Raw genomic sequence first — 25,339 nt, forward strand, 5'->3', positions numbered from 1 at the left:
CAGTCGCATCGCATCTTTCTTCTGTGATAGATGGATAAGCAGTTTGTCACGCCAAACCCCGATAGTTGGGACCATATTCTTTGCTTAGCAGCGTTGCATTTCATTCACCAGCACGCTGCATTGCCCCAGAGTCCAGATTCCGCCAACCGCTCCGACTATATGGCACGAAGGAGAAGGGTAGAGTGCTAGCAGTTTACCGGCACAAAACGTCCAAAAGCCTCCACTACAAGTTTACAATTATCATATCCACCGGCTCCCAAATAGAGCAGCCAGAGCTAGCTAGATGGCTATCAGCATTCGGCAATTACAGAGGACGGAAAGATGCTTAAAATGTAACACAGCTGGGTACGAACATTCGTACTTCCGAAGTGACCCATGAAGTCTGAACAAACTCAATTTGTTCCCGCAACATCTAACGCCCTATCGCCTGTCATGTGTAGTTTCTCAAAACTGACAGAAACAACAACAAAATGCCTGTACAAGTACGGGTGGGCATAGACCCTGGTGGTGTCTATGGCTGTCAAACCTGTTGGTTCTGAGACATGCACAAAAAACAGATGACAGTACAGAGGGGACGCGGTATACTCTGACCGAGGTATTGCCCTGTACAGAACCGGAAAGAGGGCAGATTCATAACTCGGGAGAAATTTGGTAGGATATGAGACCTGCAGTCCTGTCAAACGACAATAGCACAGGCGAAGGCCCTCCTTCCTATTGCCTCGCAACCTGAGATCGACCAGCCTTGGCTCTCATTGTAAACTTCCACCTGCGAAACAGCAACAGAAGAAACTCGAACCTCAAACAAGTCCAAGAAAGATGAATGGTAGAAGATTAACGCCGGACAGACTTACAGTTTCGATAGTTTCTCCAGCATCGTTGACCCCACCAATGAGGTACAAATTATCATTCACTGTAACTGCGCATCCATATCCTCTTGCGGCGCTAAATGGGCTGCCTATCCTCCATGAATTGGCACGTGGGTCATAGATTTCTACAGTGGAAGCCATGCTGTTTCCATCGTGCCCTCCCACGGCGTATCTGAAACAGGAGCTAGCATGTTCAGTGTACACAACGTCGAGGCGGAGCATGTAAGTTTTATGTTGCAGGGAGGTCACACACGATAGAAGGGAGCCATAAAGTTTCAAAAGAAAAATGAGTCATAGCATTCAGTTATCCAGAGGGAGGGAGGGAGAGAATCTCACAGGGATTCCCCCAAGACAGCTACCGAGTGGGATCCTCTTCTTGCCCTCATACTTGGAAGTAGGGTCCAGAAACCTTCCCTTGGATCATACCTTTCTGCTGATCTGTGTATTACAAGTATTTCATTCAATAGGCAAGTCTAAAAGGTATAGAAGTCAAAATCATACAATGGAGAGTGGTGAAGGATCATAACTGTAAGTACGTGTTGCCATCATAACCACCGGTAACATAGAGAGTGCCATTTAATTCGGCAGCAGCCAGGGTAAACCGCTGAAACAACATATCACACAAAATCAAGAACGTTAGTCCTAGCATCAAACCATTGAGGGTAAACTAGACAAAAGGAATGGAGTAATGCTGCAGAAAAAGATAAAGTCATGGACAGATCCAGAATAAATCCCATGAAATGGCATCCACTTCTCTCTAGCAAATATGGTGTGCATTGCAATGTGCAACACATAGTTTGATATAGCCTGGATTTGAAAATATGTATGATCTATACCAGTTCTAAACTAATAGGTTAAATTAGATGTATCCAAGAAAAAAACTAGTGCCCTAGCATAGACTCAGACCCCACTCAAATTCTAATGCTCAAACAGCTATATATATTCTAAAGCATTCGATTGTTACTGATTTACTGAATTAATACTGTCCTACAGATTTATGATGACTAAACAATAATATAACATCCCTTTTAATATTATTACTATTATTAATACCTCTTTTACTTTTTATACCCTTTTGTTGGTGGCTCTTGTTGTGATTCATCTCTAGCAACCCCAACTTGGGCTTTAAAGGCTTTGTTGTTGTTGTAAACAATGATATAATAATATGGAAACAACTTCTCTCTATAACATTTAGATTTCATTTCTGCTCCATCTTATGGATACTGATTCCTGAACCTTATTAAATATCACACTGAGAAGGCACAATACAATGCTAGTAAAGCCCCAAAACCGTATTACATTGGAGATAAATTTAGAAAACTCTACTAAGAATCAAACAATTAAATGCCATAAGGAATGTGAGATTGTGAGACCATACACTTTGCCGCATAGACAGACTGTCTATCCATCTCCCAAGTGCTGGATCAAACATCTCAACTTCTGAAAAAACTGTAGACCCATCTCCCCCACCAATAGCAAATATTTTATCATTCAAAGTAGCTCCAGCAAGGCTTCCTTTATCATGTTTCAAGCAGGGGCATGTTATCCATTCATTTCCCCCCTTGGTATAACATTCCACTTAAATTGAAGATATGCAGATAGTCAACACCTTGGAACTTATATAAAGAACTCTATTATGTTAGAATATTTACCTGTGCGACACCATGAACTGCCATCCCCACCACCAAAAACATAGATATGATCCTTCAATGCAGCAACAGCTGCATATGCACGGGATGAGCTCATTGGCCTTAGAGGAACTAGTCTGTCTGTTGTAGGGCAAAAGGAATCGAGTGATGACAAGCAGGTACTGCCCCTGTAGCCACCTATTAGGAGTATAGATGGCCCTCCCACATCATTTTGTGATCTACCAAGGAGTGAGGCTGAAGAGTTATAGTTCGGTTGTAGTTTTTCAATCTGGTATTCCAGTTGCTGAACTCTTCTTTCAGTGTCCTTTACTGATTCCCTCAGAAACAGTATTTCTTGGTCCGACTCAACCTAGAACATAAAAGAAGAATACTTAGGAGAAAGATTGCGAATAGAACACACATGGACAACATAATTAACTCAACATCAAGCACGTATACAACATACAAAGAACATATATAGTTCTTTATTTCCACTAAACATTCGAACTATATTGAAAACAAAGATAGTCTGTGGACATGCCAATACAGAGCTGGAGCCAATGAGGAAAGCAACTTCATCTATTTACACTTTCGTCTCCAACTGATAATAACACTATTGACTTTTACACCTCAAACAGTCAAGGGGGGAAGTACCAGCTTTTTCTCCGTTGCTTCCGTCCTCTTGGATAATTCATTGATGATGTGAAGCAGCTACAGACAATGAGACATACATCAGGTAGCAGTACAAAATTGTCATACCAAACATTAGAAATCATACAGTTAAAATATAGGGCGTGATGTGAAAATAATTGAGTTCAAAGGATAAGCAATAGAATGGAATAGCTTAAGGCACCTCAGCATTTTGCCCTAACAATGTGTGGCCTTCCATAGGTGCATCACCCTTTGAGGTGGACTCAGATGTGTTTGTGAGGAGAGTGGCACTGAATTGTGCTTCTTGAGATGTGGGTTTATCTGAAGCAGAATCAACATCATCCTTGGAGGATCGGGCCTCCTCCTGTGAAACAAACATCTCTTGCAATTTCTGCCTAACAGACACTCTGTCATGTTGTTTTTCATGCACTGAATTGGTATGTTGAAGGTCAGCATTAACAGATTCAGCTCCTTCCTTGGTTGCAGCATGATCCAAGTCATCCCAGTTAGAAGCCTCCTCGTCAAGGTTGATCCTTGATGTTCTGCTAGTGCTAGCATATTCACCATCCAGATGAACCAAATTGTAAGGAGCTATAAAACGAGAATCAGAAGAAACACCACGTTGATTAAAATCCTTTGGGTAGGACTCTGACTTCACTTGACCAGGAACAAGATATGCTTTGGTTGTAGGAAATGGCACAGATCCGGAAGGACTCCATTTGTTTGGAACATCACCAGCAGGGGCAGGCTTGAACAAAGATATTAAAGCTCTTGTTTGTGCATGATCTAGCTCGAAGTAGAAGTGCCGAAGTTTATGATAATTCTCACTGATCACACTTTTGAACTGAGACTCTGGAACCGGAAGGCACTGAGTCTTGGTAGAGATGCGGACCTTAAGAATACAATAATTCACAAGTCAGTCAGTTTACGAATCTACAACTAGATTAACCAAACTTACAAATTATGGTCATGGATATATAGAAGAAGGATTGTTATTTGATGATACCTGTGCAGGAAATTGTGTCTTTATTCTACCATCATCACTCCAGGCAAACTTGTCAATGTTAAGCTGGCCAGCACATGCAGCCTCGAAAATTCCATGCATTTTTCGGTCACTATAATTGAATAGAAATAGAGGCATGCCAGGTTTAACATTCTTCACATATGAGATGTGGCCTGATGGCAAACCTATCGAACAAAAGGCAGTAAGCCAATCCATCCCGATTAAGCAAGTAGAAAGAAATGCAGATGATGTACAAGCCATTGTTCCAAAAACCAAGCATTTATGTTATGATAGTTTTATGTAGCTTTAAGGGGATGATGATCTATTCGCAGTAATGGTGATGCAGATTATAAGGTGGAAAATAATTTACTAACCAAAGAGTTGTTTAGAGAGGCATTCATTGATCATGTTGTGTTTGCAGCCAAAAATCACTCCTCCTAGCTGATCTGCCCGGAGATTACGCGTAGCAACAGAATAGGTCCCATACCATGCATTGGTTCGATTTTGAGATGGTGGAGCAGGAATTAATGTCTCGGTCTTCCTTCCAGCACCCATTCTTTGAAAAACAACAACAACATGCAAAATGTAAACCTTAATATACAACTATAGAAGCAGGTGCGCTGAAGCAACGAACTCAGTACAGCAATAACTTATCACAAGTAGCAACACAGAGGTATATAAAGTAAACGCAAATTTGGAACCAGTAACACAACAAGGACCACCAAGGAGATACGAAGTGTAACTAAAAAGGTAACCGATATGCCTAACATCGTCTAACAACAGGAAAAAGGAAAAAACAAAAAGTTAAAAACATCTCCTCCACAAAACTTGGGACTACCAAGTTATCAAGACCAAATAAAACTCATAATTATGTTTGCTTCACATTGTTCACAAGATATTTTCCTTCGTCTCAATTTTTCTTCAAACACTCTTCTTTGATCTAGAAGGACAAAATCTCGTACTCCATAATAATAATCGAAGCAACCAAAGGAATCCAAAGACTCCATGCGATGTGCAATTCGATCAACACCTGGAATAACAAAGGCTAAAAAAACTCACAGCACAAAATATCACCACCAAAATTTCTGTCATGCTGGTCTCGTAAGTCACTGCTAATACACATCTCAACATCAGGTGAGCCATCCAGCAATCCACCGTGTTCACTTCACTTCAGCACCCGAGCAGAACAGTCGCGAAAGGACCATATCGACAAAACCCTTCAACAATGACCAAGTCAAAAGACTACTCGTGTGCTCCACATCATTTGCTACCGGAAAATCATATAAAAATGTCGAAATCCGTTACCAGTCTCAGTAAATTACAACTCCCGTGCTGCTACATGCCAAATTCAAAAATTCCAAAAGTAAAAAATATCGCCTCCATAAACCCCGAGCACAGAAAATACCAAAACCCCAGCAATCCAGAGTGGAAAAGCTGCTAAAAACAAATTAAAAGCGATTCACTGTTACAAGCTTACATCAAATGCACGACTGGAAGATTGCCAAATGATCCATAAATTTCAAAACCCGTGGCAACGCCCACTCGCTAACTGCTGAAAATAACCAGAGAAAGTACAAGCAAAAACCAACGAACAAATCGTAAGAAGACGTCGAAATCGCAGTTCCGCACTTACAAAGCCCCCGGCACTTGAACCCCAAGTCCCCAACATTCAAAACCACCTCAATCCGCTGCACACCAAGCTTGCACATTTCAGCCCCCATCTCCTCAAACCCTAGCCCCTAACTACTCCAAACGGCGCCGCATTGCGAAGCGCTCCACGAAACCACCAACTCATAAGCGAGCCCCGAACCGCACCCGATCATCCGCAACCATAAAACCCACCAAAACCCCACCAAACGAGGAAAACCCAACACCAATCGGGCCCAAATCGAGCGCCCAGTAGCCGGTATGGATCGCTTACTTGCTGCGGCGGAAGGAATCGCCGGGCTTGGATCGTGGGTTGTTGCTGGAATCGCCGCTAGTTCGGTCGCCTGGCCCGCGCGCGGCAGCGGCGAGAGCTGGCAGCCACCGGTCGCATGACTCGCTTCTGTGCTGTGTGCTGTGCGGGTAAATCAAATGGGTGAGCGTAGCGCTGCCTGGTTGCAGGTGAGTTAATTATATATTGCTAGCTATCTGATGATAGATTTGGAGTCCTCAAGCCTATCGAATTTCTAACATTTGGATTTTTATTCGACGTCCAGATCAGCCTTTAACTTGGTATAAGAATTTAAATCCTAATTCCTCTTCCTCATTCCCATCCACCGTTATAGCCCCTCAGCTCCTCCTCCACCACATGCACCGTCTCGTTAGCACCATACATAGCGACAGCGTAGCCTGCCAATAAGCCATGTCACCACCCTTTCCTCCTCTGCCGCCCCTCCATCTTTCTTCCACAGTGTCAGGTGCCGCTTGTCCTCATCACCTCTACCACCCCACCTGACTCTAGTGGCACCATCGCTGCTGAAACCACCGCTTGTGACCACTTCACATGCTAACCACTACAGAACGAGACACCCTTGCCGTCAACCTTACCTAATTGATGATCCTCCACCACCCTAGCAGTGGCGCCCCACCGCTCCTCGCCGTCTTGCCTGCCACCACCGCTAGGGCGACGACCTCCCCTGAGCTCCCTCTAAGTTAGCGGCCCCTAAAATCCTGAAAATCTGAACCCAACTCGAAACCTTAACCATAACCTTGTCATCGTCATAGAAGAACACATCGCTAAAGTAGCTCACCGGAGGAGATAGCCGAACGAATCTCTAAGTTCGTCCTACGATACGAAATTTAACAAATTTTGTCCTCTAAATCTGTAAACAGTGAAATAGCATTTCTCTTTTTATATATATATATATATATTATATATAGACGGAGCTGCCATCGCGAGGGTCACACGGTGGGTCTAGTCTAGAAATAAAGAGATGTTTTTCTCTAAACTATGCTAGATAATTGTTGATTGATTTCTCACCTCCAAAACTATTTTTTTATTAACCGTCAGATTGAAACCTAACCGCCCAAATCCTCTCCCCTCCTTATTATACAACGTCATCATCTACATCCTGCATCACAGGTAATTGGTATTCCGGTTTGAATTAAATTATGGTTGGCGGGTTTTAAATTAGATATGGTTTTATTCAATCCAGATCTGATTCAACCCATTGCCAGGGTTAAATTACCGACCGAAGCTCGGTTACCGAGCTCCGGTGGTAACTGAAAATTCGCGATAACCGTGGTTATCGGTCAAAAATTCAAAAAAATCAGAGAAAATTCATTTGGCAAAATTTGAAATTTGAAAAAAAAATCGCGATTTTAGCCATTCGGTTACCGAGCGGTTTTCTCGAATTTTCCGTATTGTCGGTAACCGCTCGGTTTTCTCGGTAACCACTCGGTTTTCTCGATTTTCAGTGAAGTTCAACAAAAAATCCAAAAATTATCTTAATCTTTTAAAATCAATAACTAATTCATCTGAGTTTCAAATCAAGTGAAATAAATTTTGTTGGTTTACTTGTGACATGATCTACATGATAAAAGTATTTATACTCATAAAAAAGTTCAAAATTTTCTGTGACAAATTGTATTTGTTAAACCAAGTTAAATGCATAGTTTACTCTTTGCTAATCCAAAAATCATGAAACTAATTTTGTTAGTCTTCTTACATGATCCTATGTCTTTTAAAAATACATGAACTCATGAATTAGTTATTGTAATATGCATGATTGTATAAATGTATTGCAACTAGATTAATTCATAACTGACCCATAACACCTCAAAAATTAGTGAAACCACTTTCATTAGCTTATTTGTACTATGATTTACGTAGGAAAAATAATAGTAGACATGATAAGTTAATTACAGTGCTATTTCTTAACATATTCACTTTATGCTTGTGAATTTTGTAATAATCATAGAGAAATTAATAAAACTCTAAATAAAATGAAATCAATTTTTAAAGATTCTCTTAAAATACTTTTTACACAAGAAAAATATATGTTTGCATGTTACACTTTTCCTTAACATGAGTTAATATCTGAGCCGTATGTTTCAAAAAAAAATTCATTTTTTTCAAACTTCCTCCCTATAGAATATGATGCAAACGACATTATTTTTGAAATTTTTTCCACAGAAGGTCTTAGAATTGTGTCTAGTTTTTTTAAAGATTTTTTTGAAATTTTTTAAAAAAAAATCCGAATTTTTTGAATTTAAATTCAGTTATCGTTCGATTTCTGAAACCGGACCGGACAAAAAGATCGGTAACCGTGATTTTTAAATGGTTACCGTTGTATTTGTGAACCGAGCCCACTGCTAGTCCTAGCAATGAGAGGACTAGCAATGAGATGCGTGTTGAAATTAGTGTCCATGAATCATCATGCATGTTGTGGATAGTTTAACCAAATTAGCAAGTTTTCTCCAGGAACAACGTTGGTGGAAGGTCACACGTGCTACGCTCTGGAAAACTGGCCAGCGCAGTACGAGGTCGAGCTAGCTTCGAAGTTTTTTCTTTGAACGATCCGGGCTGGTTTCTGTAGGAATAATCTGCACTTTAGGTTTAATATAATCTATGAATAAAATATGAATTCGAACAAACTCGTATGATCATATAGCATTAGTATATTTTATATATATATATATATATATATATATATATATATATATATATATATCAGCACTACATAAATATCCTCTAATATATTCAATAACAGAAACAATAAAAAACAAATCATGTTATACACGAGGAAATAACAGATGCGATTGAGGTGAGCGTATCGATATTCTGTAGAGAAAACAGTAGCAGAGAAAAAAAATCTTGATGTTGATGTTACAGACAACATATGAGGAGAGATCACGAGTAGTCACGTTCAGTATTTTTCAATAGTCTTATTGTAGCATCTAGATCCCTAGATAAGTGGTAAGTGTTTCGGTGATTAATGACAACCATATTACTGTGACTAACAATTTATTTTTGAAGGGAATCAAAAATTTAGTATACAATGATATTTGGGTAATCTTGGTCCCTAAAGTGCTTATATGGACAATCAAAGGACATATGCTTTAAAAGTAAGGATCTTCTAGTTCTAAGTGTCACAAAGGAGATGGAGGACACTTAGAGTAGTATAGGTCTTCTTTTCTTTTAGTCTTTTTACCGTACTATAAAATGGGGCTAAAAGTAGTAGCTTGACTTAGCGAGTCTAGATATAGCTGATGCACACTTGTTAAATTCTAGCACTAGGTAGAGCATACAAGTCCATGGTGAAGTTGTCGAGGAGTTAGAGCTCAAAGAGAGTTGAATTGGACGAGCTCAGGAAAAAAAAAATATCACTCACCGGGTTATCCTATGATGGATGTCTAATACTCACCGGATAAACACTAATTGAGGCATCCGAATTATATGAAAAATTTCAGAAGTGTTACACCGGAACATCCGGTGATGGAAGCCTGGTGACCACCAGAGCTTTTTCAGCAGAGAAATTTTTTGGAGAAAAACAATTTTGTACTCACCGGATTATCCGGTGACTGCATAATATGAACACCGGACTATTTCTTGCAGAGAGCATTGCTTCGGGCCACAGTGGAAAATTACGTTCACCGGACTATCCAGTGACTTAGCTGGCAGACCACCGGAGAAATGTTGTGAAGAAACTCAGATAAATTGAACTCACCGGATTATCCGGTGAGAGCAAAAATATCACCGGAGTATTTCTTGCAGAAGGTTCTGAAATTCGAAGGGTCGGGTGAGTTGTACTCACCGGATTATCCGGTGATGACTGCGTGTTCACTGGAGTTTATCACCGGACAAATGTTGCCGTGCAACGGCTAGTGACAGATGGCTCTGGGTTTGAACCCACCGGATTATCCGGTGATCTTAAGGATATAGCCAGCGGATTATCCGGTGATTACAGAAAAATGAGAGTGGTTAGCCAACGGTTAATTTTGATCTCTATGCTATAAATACCTACTCAGTTGGTTTCAAGAGGTGCTCTTGCGACACTGTAGCAACTTATACACTTGGTGTGATAGTTAGAAGCAAGAGAGAGCACTTAAGTGAATTCCAAGTTCTTGATTGAAGGTTAAGGACATTATTAGTGCTTGGAGAGTAACAAGATGTGCATCTAGCTATAGTCTATGCTTGGTCTCTGTCAAGTGAAGCTTGAAGCTTGTTACTCTTGGTGGTTGGCAACATCTAGACGGTCTTGGTGATCGGAGGTGTTCTCGGTGAGCTCTTGGAGGTCTTGTGGGAGCCCCGGGAAGAGCTTGTACTTGGTTTGATGCCCGCCAATCCGGAGATGGAGAAGTGGCAATCCGGAGAGAGCACTTGAGTCTTGGTGACTCAAGGGGGAGCTATATCCTTGGTGGATACTCCAACGAGGACTAGGGGAAAGTGCCAACTTCTCGATACCTCGGGAAAAAATCGGTGTTCTCTTCTCCATCTATTTACATTCCTGTAATTTACTTTGAGTATTTTCTTCGTGCAAGTTTTCTATCTCCTCTTGTTCTTGGTTCTTTTGCTTGCTTGCTTAGTTGCCTTGTTCTTTCTTGTTCGTTTAGTAGCATTTCATTTCATCTAGGATAAGGTTGTCTTGTGCTCTAAAAATCGGTAAAAATTTAATTAGTGCCCAATTCACCCTCCTCTTGGGCCACTCGATCCTTTCATTTATTTACCCTCTCTCAATGAAGAATCTCAAGGAAGATGGGTTCTAGAGACATACTCTCCCGATCGCCGGTGCACGCCAACGCGCGGGATTGAGTAGTCTACATATGGTGACGTAACAGAGAGAAAGATATAAAAACCCTAACTCGTGTATACATTATGGCGGAGGCTGATAGTTATATATAGAGAAAGATCTACATGCTTGAGACATGTCACAATAAACTCTCAACCGATACGATTTTTATATGTCATAACCATATGAACCATCCTATATTAAATAAAATTGTAAAAAAATAGTGCATATGCACAAGATATTGGACTGAATTTTAACTTATCATTCACTTAAGTGCCATACGACAGTACCCCCCATCCTGCCCGACCCAGTGAGGCGAGGCCAGGCGGACGAGCGCACACATATTCTTTCTAGCCATTCCATCGACATATGCTTAATAAGTGGATGACACAACTAATTTAAGTTAGTGTCCCTTCGCTCCACTGAAAGGTGACTAAGGAGGTTCACATCTCGTTTGCATAGTTGGATGTCTGAGATTTTCAAGAATTATAAATAGGCTTGGAAGTGAGAGGTTAATATATAGGTACTTCTTCACTTGTCTGATGATGGGTCTTGCTTGGCTAGTTGGCTTACCTTGCCGCTTCGTTGCTAACAATGGACGGCACTCGATGAACTGAGCAAAAAGCTAGGGGCAAAGCATACGCAGAGATGCGTGGCTATGCTTACATGACAAGTGCCCGGCGATGCTGACGTATCAAGCACACACAAAAGGCAACGAAGTAAGGTCAAGTCTCCGCTCGCCGGAGAGAATATAAGGACGTTAGTCACGTGGAGACGCATCACAGATGACTCCACGCATCACAGATGATTAGATAAGTGATGTTAGATTAAAAAAATAATATAAATATTAGATATGATAATATCAATAGTAATTTTAAAATATAGCGATATAAATGTTTTAGTAGAGTGTTATTGAATAAATATATCGAAAGTGATATCATAATTTGATTTGAAATGTAATTTAGAAAAGAAGGAGAAGATTATCCATTAATTTTACTTATAATTTTTTATTTATTTTTATTAATAAAAATAGTCTTAAATTTATAGTCGGTAACAAGACGTGCGGTCTCGAGAATAAGAATAGATAAGTAAAAATGATTAAATTATTTTTTGAGAGTTTTTAATGAGAGGATAGTAGAAAAAAATGTGACGCGAGAGCTAATTTATATTTTATACATAGATATTAGCCGAAAACAAAGAAAGGCACCGAGCGAGCGGTGGAAGCCAACTAATTAATGCCGTGAGGGAATCTGATGAACCAGGTCGGTGATCGATAAAGAATTGTGAATGCCACGATACAGAGTACAGAAACGTCCCTGCAAGCGCTCCCTCCCATTTGGGGATTTTTTATTTTTAGATTTGGCAAATAATTTTTTTTGCAAAAATAGGTGTACTGCATTCTTTTTTCAAACGGAGGCCTATTTTTATATATTTTTATTTTCGAAATATAAAAGTAAAAAGCTGCTCTTTTGGGCCCAACTCAAAGGCCTGGTTGTTGTTGGGTCCAGGCTCTGCAAAGGGCGGTCCAGGCTATCACACTTGTAAGCCCATCGTGTGGCCGTTCCGTGCTGCCAGGCGCCATGGCGCATCGAAAGCGACCGCCAAGTGGCCGACGAGCTCACACGTGCGCTCGTCCAGCGCATCGCTGGAGCCCGCCCGAATCGTGACGGAGAACGTGTTAGGGCATCTTCTCGGACAATAATGTTTTATGAAATGATTTTCGTTTTTTATATTTTAACGGTTTTCTTCATAATTTTTATTACGAATGAATTTCTAATTTTATTCTCTTCAGAATGTGATAATCTCTTTTTCTCTTTATAATTCTTTAAAAAAATTATTAAAGACGAGAGAAAATAAAAAAAATCTAAATTAAGAGGAAAATTATGAAGAAAATGAAACGAAAAGAATATAATTGAATGCTCTTATGCTCCTGTGCCCGTCCCATCAATGGACGAGGGACAGCGCCCCACGTGGACGAGGGGCCTGCGTGCGCGTTACGTGTCGCGGCAGGGGCACGACGGATCGGATCGATCGGGTCGACCGATCGGCGGCATCTCTTCCACGGCTTCACCAGAGCTCCCACGTGCGGCCAGCACGTGCGTACGTACGCAGTATAAGTTGACTTGACCTTTACCGTACGCGTTCGTGTACCTAGCACACGCACACAAGAGTTACAGGCATCGATATTGCGTTTTTTGCCTGACAGCTCGATCGATCCAGCAGATACGAACACAACTTGTCTCGTAATGCAATCTAGCTGAGCCACGGTGGCAGAGAAGCGTAACAAGCGTTGACCAGAGAGTAGCTAGGTCTCTACCTGCACAATAATTTTGGTCACAGCTTGGCATGACGCTTATTTAGCGAGATGGCAAGATTAGTTCAGCGGACGGTGCCTGCCACACACGTCGATCGGAATTGTTTTAATTTGGCGCTAGCTAGCTACTCTATAATCCAACAGAAGTAGTAGCTTGAACTGTAGCCTACCTTCAGTGTCCGAAAAGGTCGAAGTTTGCACGTCCGGACATATTGGATGTTTTTTTTTTCTTATTACAAGTGACACATATACATATAGTGTGATATACGCACACCACACTCTGTATATATACATCATTAATGCACTCATATAGATAACGTTATTAGAAACACTTGTATATATGTAAATCACGGATACCAGAATTTAAATCTTAATAGATGAGTTGTACACTCACGTCTTCGTCAACACACCAAATAATTATTCCCACTGTTTTGAAACCTATATATATGCGCAGGCACCAAACGATTAAGCAATCAAAGTCCTAAAACCCAATTCGAACCTAAGCTCTCGTAACCGATTGTGCATTCGCACTTGGAAGCATAGCTTGCATCACTCATCGGAGAAGATCAGAAGATACAACCAGGTCCAGCAGGGCAGCATGGTTGTGCGCATAAGTGTGCCGTCTGCCGTGTGCGAATCATTGAGGCGTTCGCTAGCTAGGTCCAAAAAAATTAAAATGATTATCAGAACATGGGCGCTGATTAAATTATAGCTATCCCTCCCCAGATTAGACGAGGGTAAGTGTAATTCAGACTTCATAATCTAGATAAGATGTAAGGAAAATTTAAATTAGGATTTACACACATATGGATTATTTATTTATGTTGAGATTTATACTATAGAAATGATGAAAAAAATCATAAAGTAGAAAAAAACATAAAGTAGAAAAAATCAATCAATAAATAAATATTATATAAAATAGATGGATGTGTGAGATATACGTCTACAAAGTTCATGTAGATTTGCATTTCCGGGTGATCTATACGTGTTTATGGGCGTAAACTACTGTCACATCACCAAACTGTTAAGCTTATTAACTTGTTAATTATTTAATTATTTTTCTGGCTCTTTGTTTATCCTCTCCTATATATATTGGTGGCCACATTGCACAGTGAAGAGAGAGAGAGGGGGGAAGGCGCGAAGCACGGCATCATCGATCGACATGGGCAACAGCCTGCGGTGCTGCCTGGCGTGCGTGCTCCCCTGCGGCGCGCTGGACCTGGTCCGGATCGTGCACCTCAGCGGTCGCGTCGACGAGTACGGCCGCGCCGTGTCGGCCGGGGAGGTGCTCGCCGCGCACCCCAACCACGTGCTCAGCAGGCCGTGCTCGTCGCAGCAGGGGGTGGTGCGCCGGATCATCATCGTGTCGCCGGAGTCCGAGCTGGAGCGCGGGGAGATCTACTTCCTCATCCCGGCAGCCTCCGTGCCCGACGGGAAGAAGACTGGCGCTGGCGCGCCGGGCCGGCACGTTCGCAGCAAGTCGGAAGGCAGCGTCGTGGCCGGCGATCGGCAGCTGGGGCTGTGTGGCGCGTCGCCGGAGAGGACAACGAAGAGGACGGCGGCGCAGCAGCACCGGAGGCGCATGAGCACCGGCAGCCACGCCTCGCCGTGGCAGCCGCACCTTGCGTGCATCGCCGAGGACCTCTGACTTGAGGAGTTCGCGCGCATGGTGTGATAGATCGATGCTGTGATTCCCTTTTCCTTTCTCATATACTCTGCGTGGTAAATACGTTCGTTTTCGTACATGTGTTCCCTTTGGTTGCTTGTTTTTCTCGTTGAAAGTACATTCGAGTGTCGCGTGCCGATCTTCTTGTGTGAATTTTTGAACATCTTTTTTAACTTATTTCCCGTTTGGCTGAAGACTGAAGAGTGTTCCTGCGTTTTTCTCATCTAGGAACTAGAAAAGAGAGAGAGACATTGACAAAGAGGACAAATTTGTATCAAATTGAATTTGAACCTTGTACATAAAGCTGTATATTGTATCAATGTGTCATTTTCTTGTGTCCCTTTTCTTTTGTAAAAACTAGCAAGGTGGCCGACATTAATAACGTGGCTAGTCTCGCTCTAATATTTTGTTATGATAATTTTTGATTAAAAAATAATCTATTCATTATTATTTTTACTATTTGGAGTCTTTATTTAAATATTTTGCTTTTCAAATCGTATAGAAATCGAATCGCTAATTTTTTATAATTTTAATTTTAATTTTAACTATTTATTAATCGTATTTGATATGAATTTTTTTAATCTAAATCATTAGATGTTCATAATAGTTTTGTGATCTTGAAAATAAACATGATAACTTTTTATAACATTCGTATAATAATAGATAAACGAGGATCCACCACCAATCTCGATCACAACAGCGCACCGCAATAATGTTAGTTCCATCACCTTTGAGATTCCGCGCAATGATTCCGGCGCTGATGGTGAAGACACACATCATTAGCGCAAGCACAAACCGGTTGTTGCTTTCTTAAATCTCGTGATAGATTAACGATCTTGACCAAAATCGACAGCAATCAACATTTTTTTAGAAGAAAATTGGAATCATTTGGTAGTCGAGCAAAGCCCAGTTGTTGTAGCCTCGCAGAGTCTCACACAGAGTCACAGGTGGCGACTCGTCACAACTCACATGGGAGTCGATCGATATAGGCCAGGCAGGCAGCACGCATAGAACTAGAAAAGCGCTGGGCGCCGAAACGGTGTCAGGCAAAGGCAGGCACCATCTTCTCGCAAAGCCGCCAGCCAGGCGCCGGCGTGCACGACTGCACGAGTGCGTGCTTTCCCGGCGGATTCTTGCGCACTTTGTTCGAGGAATTCGGGGGACCAGTTCATCTTCGTGCATCTTTCACTGCTTCCATGTCATGTCAGTGCTGAGTGATCAGACGTCGCAATGCAGTCAACAGTAAAGAATTGAAGGAACACCCCTCGATGCAGCACGACTCATACGTCCCAATCTTCTTCGCATCACCAGAGGTTAACCGAATGTCTCTACAAGGTCTGGTGGTCTTCGAATTCATTCGAGAGGAAAGCTTTGCGTGCACGAACACCACTCAAGGGCTCAATGCAGCAGGAATCCTAATATTTCTGTAAGCAAAATGCAGGCGGAGATTATGGCCGACCACGGCGCCGCCGGCCAGGAAAGACATGTCCCTCGATTACCCACTACAATGACATCCGCGATAGGCGCTGCCCGAGGCTCGGCCGGCGCCGTCTCTGTTGGAAATAACTTGTTGATGTTAGTTTCTTTTCATTTTCGCTTTCGTGTTTTTGAGTGAAACACATGGTCATGCTTATATGGGGCGTGAGAGTAGCTATAAAACTTAGACGTGGGATATCGTATGAGTTATATTATACGTGACTTCCGTGCCCCACTGTGCAGGAGTTCGAGTATAGAAATAAGAGAAAAAAACTTAAAAAGTTGTGGTGGTCGAGCAGCACAAATAACTCAAAAATTCAATCACTGTAGCTATTGATCCGAGCGGCCCCTGCACGATCTGACGGTAATCTCGGGTCGACATGATCCATGATGTTGGTGTTTTCAGGAGACTGCGTCGGTGGTCGATACTGTTGTGCCTGATCCGAGCCATCGATTTCTTAATCGGACGACTGAAAGAGCTCCTAATGCAGCACAGAGCATCTGGGCGTGCCGCCTCTCCATTAGAAGCTCGACGGACGACGGCAGGGGTCCATTTCCGAGCAAGCCTTTTTCCCGGGCCGAGCCGTGTGTTTCGGATTGTTGGGCCGGCAACGCGTACGATACCTCCCACGTCCAACTTGGCCCATGCATGCATAATGCTAGCCTTCCGGCTCCCAAAGCCCGTGTTATCACAAGCATGAATACGATATGGCTACAGGCTCAACAGTGAGATCGCTACTCGCTAGGCAAGACCTTTTTATTTTTATATTTTTAAAATCCGAAAATTATAAATATATATGTCTATTTTAATTTTTGCAGCTTTATATTCTAAAACACTATCAAATTTTTTAGAGCGTTACATTAAAGTATCCTGTTCATCATAATTTTTTTATTTTTTATAATTATTTTCATAGTGTTTTGAATTTTAAGAACGTTGGAACGCTGAATTTTTATTTCCCAACTCGCTACATGTAGCCTGCCGCACTTCCAATGCGCCTCTCCCGTTTTTCTTTCCTTCCCCTTCTCGTTTCCGTCGACGGAAGGAGAGGTCTCTCGAGAGACGATTCGTGGGTGGTCTCCGACGATCGACGGGCGATTGGGGTATTCCTCGACGATTCTTCGCGATTGCAGCTGGTTAGCTTGATCCCTAGAGTTTTGTTTTCGTTCGGTGGCTCGATCTGGGGTTCTTCCTTGGGCGATTCGTGTTGGTTTAGATGGTTCTAGTGTTGATTTTCTACCATTTTTAGGTTTATTTTAAGTTTCTTTTTTCCAGTTTAAATGAACAAGGAGAATTTGATGTGCTGATAACAAATTTTTCATATTGGAAACATAAGAACTAAATTGAAAAGATTAATGATTCCTTAGTGAAGGGTATTGAGCTCAGAGCTAACCTTTTTTTTCTTTGCGATTAGATCAGAGCTAACTTTTTCTTTCGCGATTAGCTTAGAGCTAACGTCCACCTACATAAACAAAATAGTGTTATTAAACCCTGAAAACCAAATACATGTAGGAAAATCTCATTTGTTTTAACTAGCAGGATGACAAATACTAACTAATAAAAAGGTTACAACTAAATTTACTTACGATAGTAACAGAGACTACATTGACAAAGCTAAAATAAACTAGCAAAAGCTCTACATCTAACAATGAACCAAACAAACCAGCCCTAGAAATCTAACTGCCATGAGTCCACGATGGAGAGCTTTATTCCTTGTTTTTTTATTTTTCATATAAGTGAGAAGTTGCCTATCTCACCGAGATACCAGTAGCTAGAACATTTTCGTTTACCTAAGTCACATTTTATGGAACAAATCACATATGTGCCTGGAATAATTTTCTTTTGAAGCTATAACATTTTTTCTTATTAAGCGGAACAATATTTACATTTTATGAAACAAATCGCATATATGTGTGGAATTTTTCTCTCCTGAAGCTACAACATGTTTTCTTATTAAGCGGAACATTTTTACATTTTGTGGAACAAATCACATATGTGCCTGGAATAATTTTCTTTTGAAGCTATAACATTTTTTCTTATTAAGCGGAACAATATTTACATTTGATGGAACAAATCGCATATATGTGTGGAAATTTTTTCTCTTGGAGCTAGATGGTTTTTCAATAAAGCCGAACATTTTTATTATGCATTGAACTTGCTCACATGCACATCCAATGGCCATGACGCATAACCAAGATCTAAGGCAACTTAAGAGTGGCAAATCTGTTTATACTTTGCATTGAACTTCCACACAACCTTTATTTTAATCTTTGTTTCAGGTTCACAACGTTCCCAGGTGACCAGTTTTTTTAAAAAAGTTCCCAGGTGACGAGTGATTAAAGACAGTTTGTATCAGAAAACTGAATCTGAAGACATGCTATTTTTGTTCATTTCTTCTTGACATTTCGATGCACAGTAGTTTAAATTCTGGTTAGGTGTTGACATTGTAATGCTCTACACATATTTTGTAACGCCAGTTTCTTCTAATAATAAAGCTCTGAAACTTCGTAAATTTATTTATGTACCAAATTTGTTCAGTGCTGATAGGCAACAGTTTTTCTCTTTTCGTTCAGCACTGGTTGTTCTTCCGTAGTAACATATGGCACCAGCTCTGAAACATACAAGTTCTTCGTAAGTGGCATATTGCTCGTTGATAGCACTGATTCTTCTTGTTCTAGAAAAAAAAACATCGGTTCTTCTTCAGTCTGCTAATCAGGGTTTAGGAATTGAACACAATTTTCAGATGAAGCACAATTCGTACTGGGGTAGAAACATACGGCTGGAGTCAGAATCAAGACAAAAATAAGAAAAAGAAAGCTCTTCGTATTGGGCTCTAACCGAACTTGCGGCCCAAAATAGGAACGACCTACGGCTCCCAGTAGCTCAGGCGACTTTTCCAAGAGTTTGATCCTTTTTCAAAAAAAAAAAGAAGAAGAAGAAAAACATGGAAGCAGAGATCTCTTCGCTATACATGAACCAGCTACGAGGAAGACTTTTTTTTCTTTTTGAAAACAAGGGCAAGAGCTCTGCCATTCGGTTAAGAAAAAGATAATTGCAACATCGGACCTCAAGAGAGGTGGACACCACACTAATCATCATTTCCAGCTCGAGGCAACACCTAAAAACATAAACAAAGCCCCATAAACTCCCACTATAACTATCCAGACCGCTCGGATGAAGATTTTACATCTAAGGTTGTTTGGTTTCTTACACCAATGAGCGAAGCCAAATTTTGGTTGCGATTAAATTGGGGCAATACTAAAATTAGTCTCTAGAACTAGTGTTTGGTTCATAACGAAACCGAAAACTAAGGTAATGACAAATCTGAGAGCATGACACGTGAGGTCCACATGTCATTATTTTTTCTTTCAAAATATAGACAACATGGATCTTGTTTCATAGATTAAATCACAAGGAATACAACGATTAAATTGAATTACACATCGGATACATGGTTTAAAAAATATAATCGTTTGAAAAGTTGCTAATCCAAAAAGAACCATTTAATGCAGCCAATAGCCCTCTACCACATCATTTTGGTATGCTGCAGCGACCAAGCTAAAATTTTGGTGGACGTTTCGGCCAATCGGATTAGTCAGCAAAGCAAATTTTGTTAGAGCTGACTAAAACTTGCTTTGAAGCAAACACCGGCCAATTTTTTTTAGCATGGCCAGCTACAGACATAAACCAAATATCCCTTAGTGCTCTTGGAACGTCCCTGCACCACCTGTATTGCAATCACAGGACGATCACCTTTCCAATAATGATGTAACTAGTCCGTACTCCGTATAAGTTCTAGGGGCTTTGTTTATGTTTTTGACGGTGCATCTGATGGTTTAAAGGCTGAGATAATCTTATTCTTTTATTTAAAAATACTTCTTTATTAGAAAAATACTCCATAAGTTCACTTGATTGGGTGGGTTAAATCTTTAGTTTAATTTTTAGTTTTGGGATGATCTAATGATCTAGAAAATACAAAACTTATACCCCTACACGTCACCCAAATCACCGTTAGCCACTGCATGGCACGTAGCTAAGATGAATACGAAATTCTCAGGAAAGCATTAGAAGGCGATGGGAAGGAACGGGCTGCCGACACCTGAACGCACAAACGCGATCGCTTCGGAAATTAAAAAGATTAAAAAAATACTCTCTCGTTCCTTCCCAATCCAATAATATAATATAACACAAATAAAAAGAGAGAAAGACAAATATCATACATAAAAGGAGATCTATATGAGATAGAATTTCCTTCGGATCGCCTCACACGTCTCTAAGCTCGCAATCAGCGTCAACGAGCACACGTGGGCGCGAGACACACACACAGCTATCCAACTCCAAACCCCGCCACGCCCCGCAACAAATCCGGCGCGGCCGGTTGCCCCCACCTGCCGGGACGCCCCCCGCGTCCAATCGCCGCGCTCCGCGTTGCAAATCTCGCTTCGCCTAGACAGGTCAGCCGCAGCAGCTTTTCCTTCCCTGAGCTCCATAGTCCATCCCATCCCACGCCACTCACTTTCTCCTCGTGAAGCGAGCTGGATTCCAAACCGATCGGTTAAACGGCCGCGCGCCGCGCCAGCAGCCTCGGGCTTGGGCCGCCAGATCCACGCGGACAGACGAGACCACCGCAAAAGCTTTTCAAATCCCGGAGCCGATTCCGCGCAGGGACGTAGCCCGCTCGATCCCGTCGCCGTCCTCCCGTTGCGTCGGGGAGCGACGTCATGGGGAACAGCATATACAGGTTCCTGTGCGGCCTGTGCGCCCCCTCGTCGCAGGAGCACGGGCTCCACGGCGCGCACCCCGCCGTCGCCGCGCTCGGCCGCGACATCCTCAACTTCGGGGCCGCCTCGCAGGTGAGCTGGATTTTGTTTGCGCCGCCGGAGCGGCGGATGTTATCTATGAGCTCAAATAACGGTTTCGTTAATCTCGGGGCTCTGTGTGTGAGATTTTTCAGGTCCCGGAAGGGCTCAGCCGGCACGTCGTCTCCTCCAAGAAAGCGCAGGCTAATTGGTAAACACACTGATCCTTCACTTCCGTTTCTCTTCTTCTCTGTGTTTCGACTTTCGATCTGTAAACTTCCTGACGAGGAGTTCGAAGAATGAATTGTGAAAGTGACGTTCAAGAGAGAAAAGGATGTCCTTTCTTGACGAGTACTATTTTGTAAAATATAGAATACAAATAGCTTTTTCAAAATTTGCATGGTGAGTCAAGCACTAGTTACTTAATCATAGTGGTAGTACTACCTTTAAATGTGTTATTGAAATTTATATAAAAAAGCTCTAATTAGCTTCCAAAATATGGGAAGATAGAAGAGCAGTAGTATACCGTACAAGAATCTTCGATACTACTACATGGAAGAACAGTGGTACAACGTACAAAGAATCTTTGATACGACTACAGTTAAAAAGAAACTCTAACTTAATTGTCGTAATTTACCTGCTATCATCGGCTGATTTACCACTGGAGTTAACTAGTGCATTTAATTGTCATATAAAATTGGTAGTGGAGAGTAAGTTCAGTAAAATTAGCATGTCGAAATCCTTGCGGTGATCGGCACTAGTCCGTGAGGTCATGTGTTTCCTGAAATGCGTGGTGAGTGCTGCAGCATCATAACGAGAACCAACATCTAGTTCAGATTGTAAGATGTTAGCATGATAAAATTTGTGGTGCTGATGATGTAAAAGGTACAAGAAGCTTCTGGCGGCATGGAAGAAAACCCGGCCACCTCCGAAGACGCCGGAGGAAGCCGCGCGCTTCGTTGTGCAGACGCTCAAGAACCATCAGAAAGCAGACGTCGAGGTACCTTAACTTCCCAACCGTATGTACAGCTCGAAAATTACAATGGTGATGCTCTCTAGCTAGGCCAGTAACCACGATTCCTCCTTTGCACAGGGCTTCTTGGTTTTCTACGGCCTTCCGCATCCAAACGCAGCACCAGGCGCTCCCGCTCCAGCGCCTCACGCTGCTCCCCCGCCGCCCAAACCTCAGAGCGCCAAGTTCGAGCTGCACACGCTCCCCGTACGTGAGACTCTCCTCTCCTTCTCACCAGCAGATCATCTCCCGAATCTGTTCATGTCGGTATGTAAAAGCTAAAGAATTTGCTCTTGCTCGTTTTTCAGGTGGACCCCAAGGCGGTGTCCGACGGCGACACGATCAACGTGTACGTTGATACGGCCGACCCCCGTGAGTCCGGCAGCGTGCCCCGAGAGGTGCAGAAGGCGGCGGCGGAGCGGGCCAAGGCGCGGGCGGTCAAGGACTACCAGAAGGCCGACGCGCTGCAGAAGATCATAGTCAACGGAGGATACAGGTAACCTGAACTTCACATCGATCGGTATCAGCCGGCTTCCTATTTCTCGAGAGCACATGTTCATTTGGTTCAGGCTGTGACAGCTAGTTCTGAAAACTTGTGCAATGCAGGCCAGTTCCTAACGCGAGAGGCGAAGAGGTGCTCGGGAAGAAGTACAGGATCAGGCTAAGGTTTGCGCTGAGTGTGCTATTTGGCCAATGATGATCAGGAACACGCGCATGCCTTGATTCCTGCAATTTTAATCCTGACGCAGTGAGAGTTGAATATGCAGGGGGATCGACGCGCCGGAGAGCGCGATGCCGTACGGCAAGGAGGCCAAAGAGGCGCTGTTGAAACTTGTTCAGGGAAAGAGCCTGAAGGTCTACGTGTACGACGAAGACATGTATGGTAGATGCGTCGGAGACATCTACTGCGACGGCGTATTTGTGCAGGTAAGATTGCACTCACAATCTCACATGCATGCATGTCTTGGAAAGAACTATTGGAGGCCAGAATAATCGGAAGCCACATACAAAGAACTGAAACATTTTTGCACCATGTGCCGTTCGCGTACACGGGCAGCTTTCCTATTCCCCAGTCTACGACATTTCGCTAGCAGCAGTGGTCTTGTAATAAAAGGTGCGGAAGGTTACTTGGGGTCATGAAAAGCTTTATATATTGGGCAGAATAAGTTAAAAAACTTTTGCATCAGTACTCTGCAATGAAATGTTTCAGCTGACGACAATGGACATGTACTGAAAGTCTGAAACAGTCAATATTTGCTGTATGCCTAAAACTATCTTCTTTTTTTGTTACAAAAGATTTAATCAGTTTTCATGTTGCTTAATGAGTAGGAGCAAATGCTGAAGAAGGGGCTTGCATGGCATTACACCGCCTATGACCAACGCCCGGAGCTGGCCAAGGTAAGCAGTACTAATCGGCGTCATACAGCTACGTTGATCACTTGAGAGAAATAGAGCACGCACAGTCTGAACTCCTCTGCAATTATCTACACCAAGAGTCTTAAAATAAACGTCTTTTTTCCTACCAGTGGGAGAAGCAGGCACAAACTGGCCGGAAGGGCCTGTGGGCGTCGTCGAAGCCACATAAACCATGGGAGTGGAGGAAAGCGAAGCGCAATGGGACGGCATGAACAGATCTCGGAGTTCAGTACATGTTGTGTGTTGTTGTAGCCATGAGCAGCTGATCAATTTATTTAGCCTGCAGACTCTAAGCCCAGAGCTGTACTCGAACTGAACACCAACTTAGACTGTGCAGTGTGTATGCCACTATAGAGCAAAATATAAAACTAAACAACATACATGATCGTATTTGTTAAAATAAATAATATATTATTGTATTTATAATTTTAACATCCGTATTTGTTACCTTATTTACCGAAAATCAACTTTCGATACACCGTACGTCATGTCCGACACACGAGTGACAAATATGACATATTCGGCACCTCATATACCGAAAATCAGGTATATTCGGCATATGAGGTGCCGAATATGGTCCGTACCGGTTACGGATACTTTGATGCTGTAATTTTATGCCAGAAATCTCATGTGCCTGTACAGGCTATATTCGGTATATTCGGCATCTCATGTGTCGAATACACCTGATTTTCAGCATATGAGGTGCCGAATATGAGCTACAATACCATATTCGATACCTCGTGTGCCGAATACATCTTATTTTCGTCATATAAGGTGCTGAATATGGGCTACAGTGCCATATTGTGCATCTCGTGTGCTGAATATGACCGGACCGGTGTTTTTTTAAGTATGATGTATCAAAAGTCAGTTTTTGATAAATGAGGTACCGAATACTGATGCTAAAATTGTAAATACAACGATATGTTGTCTATTTCGATAAATACGATCGCGTATGTTATCTAATTCTCGCCATTATGTGCACACTAGAAGGTCCATACAGGGCTGAGAAGCAGAAAGCAATTGATCAGTGTGATCCTTAATATTGAGATTTATTGTAGTGTTGTGATTGGGTCGTTAGACCGTTGCTATTACTGTGAAGTAGTAAAACAGAAGCCTGCAGAATGTGTTGAAGTGAATGTAGTGTGGTTCGCGCATGCTGTAGCATATCAATTTACTGAGTGCCCATGCCTACGAATAATGTTTCTGCGTTATGAAAGCCACGAGTTTCACATCCAATGGTTCGGAAATGTTTTTTAAATATATAAATGATGTATTGCCAGCCTGTTGTATTCAGACTGAGGTGACTAGCTTCTTGTGTGCCGTCGTCTGTCCATTTGATCTGATCACTTGTCTTAACCTATTTATTTTTGATGAACCAGTTTAATATTGGAGCGTGATAATTAGCTCCCCGGTAAATCAGCTAACTGTAGCTGTTAAAAAACCACCTTTTCTTTTGAGGGAAGTTAAAAATGTACTACTCCTCTAGGTTTACGCGACTCGGCCACAGAGCCGGAGACGATCCGTATCCACGAGACGAGGCTACAAGGCAGAACAAATTCGCCGGGGAGGCCCAAGAGCCCCCACACCCTAGCAGGCTTCAGGCCCGACACAGAACACACTAGAACCATAGAGGACTGGAACTAAAAATCAAAGAGCATCTAGACGGACTGCGGAGTTCTGGAAAGCAGCTCCCGAGCGGAAGCGATTCGGATGTGACACCGAGGCTATCAGCGTTCGGCCGGCCCCCTCGTCCCGATGGCTTGCCGGTCTCGGTGGAGGATGAGGGTGGTTAGT

At 42.3% G+C, this 25,339-nt stretch overlaps 3 protein-coding genes across 3 annotated transcripts; 2 read left to right on the forward strand and 1 right to left on the reverse strand.

Annotated features, from left to right (window-relative positions):
* Positions 1-205: 205 nt before the first annotated feature.
* LOC133896954 (uncharacterized) lies at positions 206-6,336 on the reverse strand. The gene is made up of 11 exons (XM_062337576.1): positions 6,070-6,336; positions 4,523-4,704; positions 4,152-4,333; positions 3,348-4,037; positions 3,149-3,205; positions 2,519-2,864; positions 2,245-2,444; positions 1,394-1,470; positions 1,203-1,304; positions 852-1,038; positions 206-766 (listed from the first exon to the last, which is right to left on the reverse strand). The coding sequence occupies exons 2-11, from the start codon at positions 4,701-4,703 to the stop codon at positions 677-679; spliced, it is 2,112 nt and encodes a 703-aa protein (XP_062193560.1). The 5' UTR covers position 4,704; positions 6,070-6,336; the 3' UTR covers positions 206-676.
* A 7,973-nt stretch (positions 6,337-14,309) lies between these two features.
* On the forward strand, positions 14,310-15,209 carry LOC133909810 (uncharacterized). The gene has a single exon (XM_062352358.1). The coding sequence runs from the start codon at positions 14,341-14,343 to the stop codon at positions 14,824-14,826; it is 486 nt and encodes a 161-aa protein (XP_062208342.1). The 5' UTR covers positions 14,310-14,340; the 3' UTR covers positions 14,827-15,209.
* Positions 15,210-20,695: 5,486 nt separating this feature from the next.
* Positions 20,696-23,977, forward strand: LOC133896984 (probable staphylococcal-like nuclease CAN1). Its single transcript, XM_062337595.1, has 9 exons — positions 20,696-21,171; positions 21,273-21,328; positions 22,003-22,117; positions 22,211-22,336; positions 22,438-22,625; positions 22,736-22,795; positions 22,897-23,056; positions 23,459-23,527; positions 23,656-23,977. Exons 1-9 carry the CDS (start codon positions 21,040-21,042, stop codon positions 23,755-23,757), a joined length of 1,008 nt encoding a protein of 335 aa, XP_062193579.1. The 5' UTR covers positions 20,696-21,039; the 3' UTR covers positions 23,758-23,977.
* The last annotated feature ends 1,362 nt before the right edge of the window (positions 23,978-25,339 follow it).

Source organism: Phragmites australis, chromosome 2 (genome assembly GCF_958298935.1).
Source record: "Phragmites australis chromosome 2, lpPhrAust1.1, whole genome shotgun sequence".
NCBI classification, from domain to species: Eukaryota; Viridiplantae; Streptophyta; class Magnoliopsida; order Poales; family Poaceae; genus Phragmites; species Phragmites australis.

Bases quoted from the DNA above. Each gene is read 5' to 3' on its own strand.
- LOC133896954 (XM_062337576.1), bottom strand. From the start codon at position 4,703: ATGGGTGCTGGAAGGAAGACCGAGACATTAATTCCTGCTCCACCATCT. The intron at 3,206-3,347 runs GTGCCTTAAGCT...CATTGTCTGTAG, and splicing joins TGTTAGGGCAAAATGCTGAG to CTGCTTCACATCATCAATGA. The intron at 2,865-3,148 runs GTACTTCCCCCC...TTTATGTTCTAG, and splicing joins AAGCAACGGAGAAAAAGCTG to GTTGAGTCGGACCAAGAAAT.
- LOC133909810 (XM_062352358.1), top strand. From the start codon at position 14,341: ATGGGCAACAGCCTGCGGTGCTGCCTGGCGTGCGTGCTCCCCTGCGGC.
- LOC133896984 (XM_062337595.1), top strand. From the start codon at position 21,040: ATGGGGAACAGCATATACAGGTTCCTGTGCGGCCTGTGCGCCCCCTCG. The intron at 21,172-21,272 runs GTGAGCTGGATT...GAGATTTTTCAG, and splicing joins ACTTCGGGGCCGCCTCGCAG to GTCCCGGAAGGGCTCAGCCG. The intron at 22,337-22,437 runs GTACGTGAGACT...CTCGTTTTTCAG, and splicing joins TCGAGCTGCACACGCTCCCC to GTGGACCCCAAGGCGGTGTC.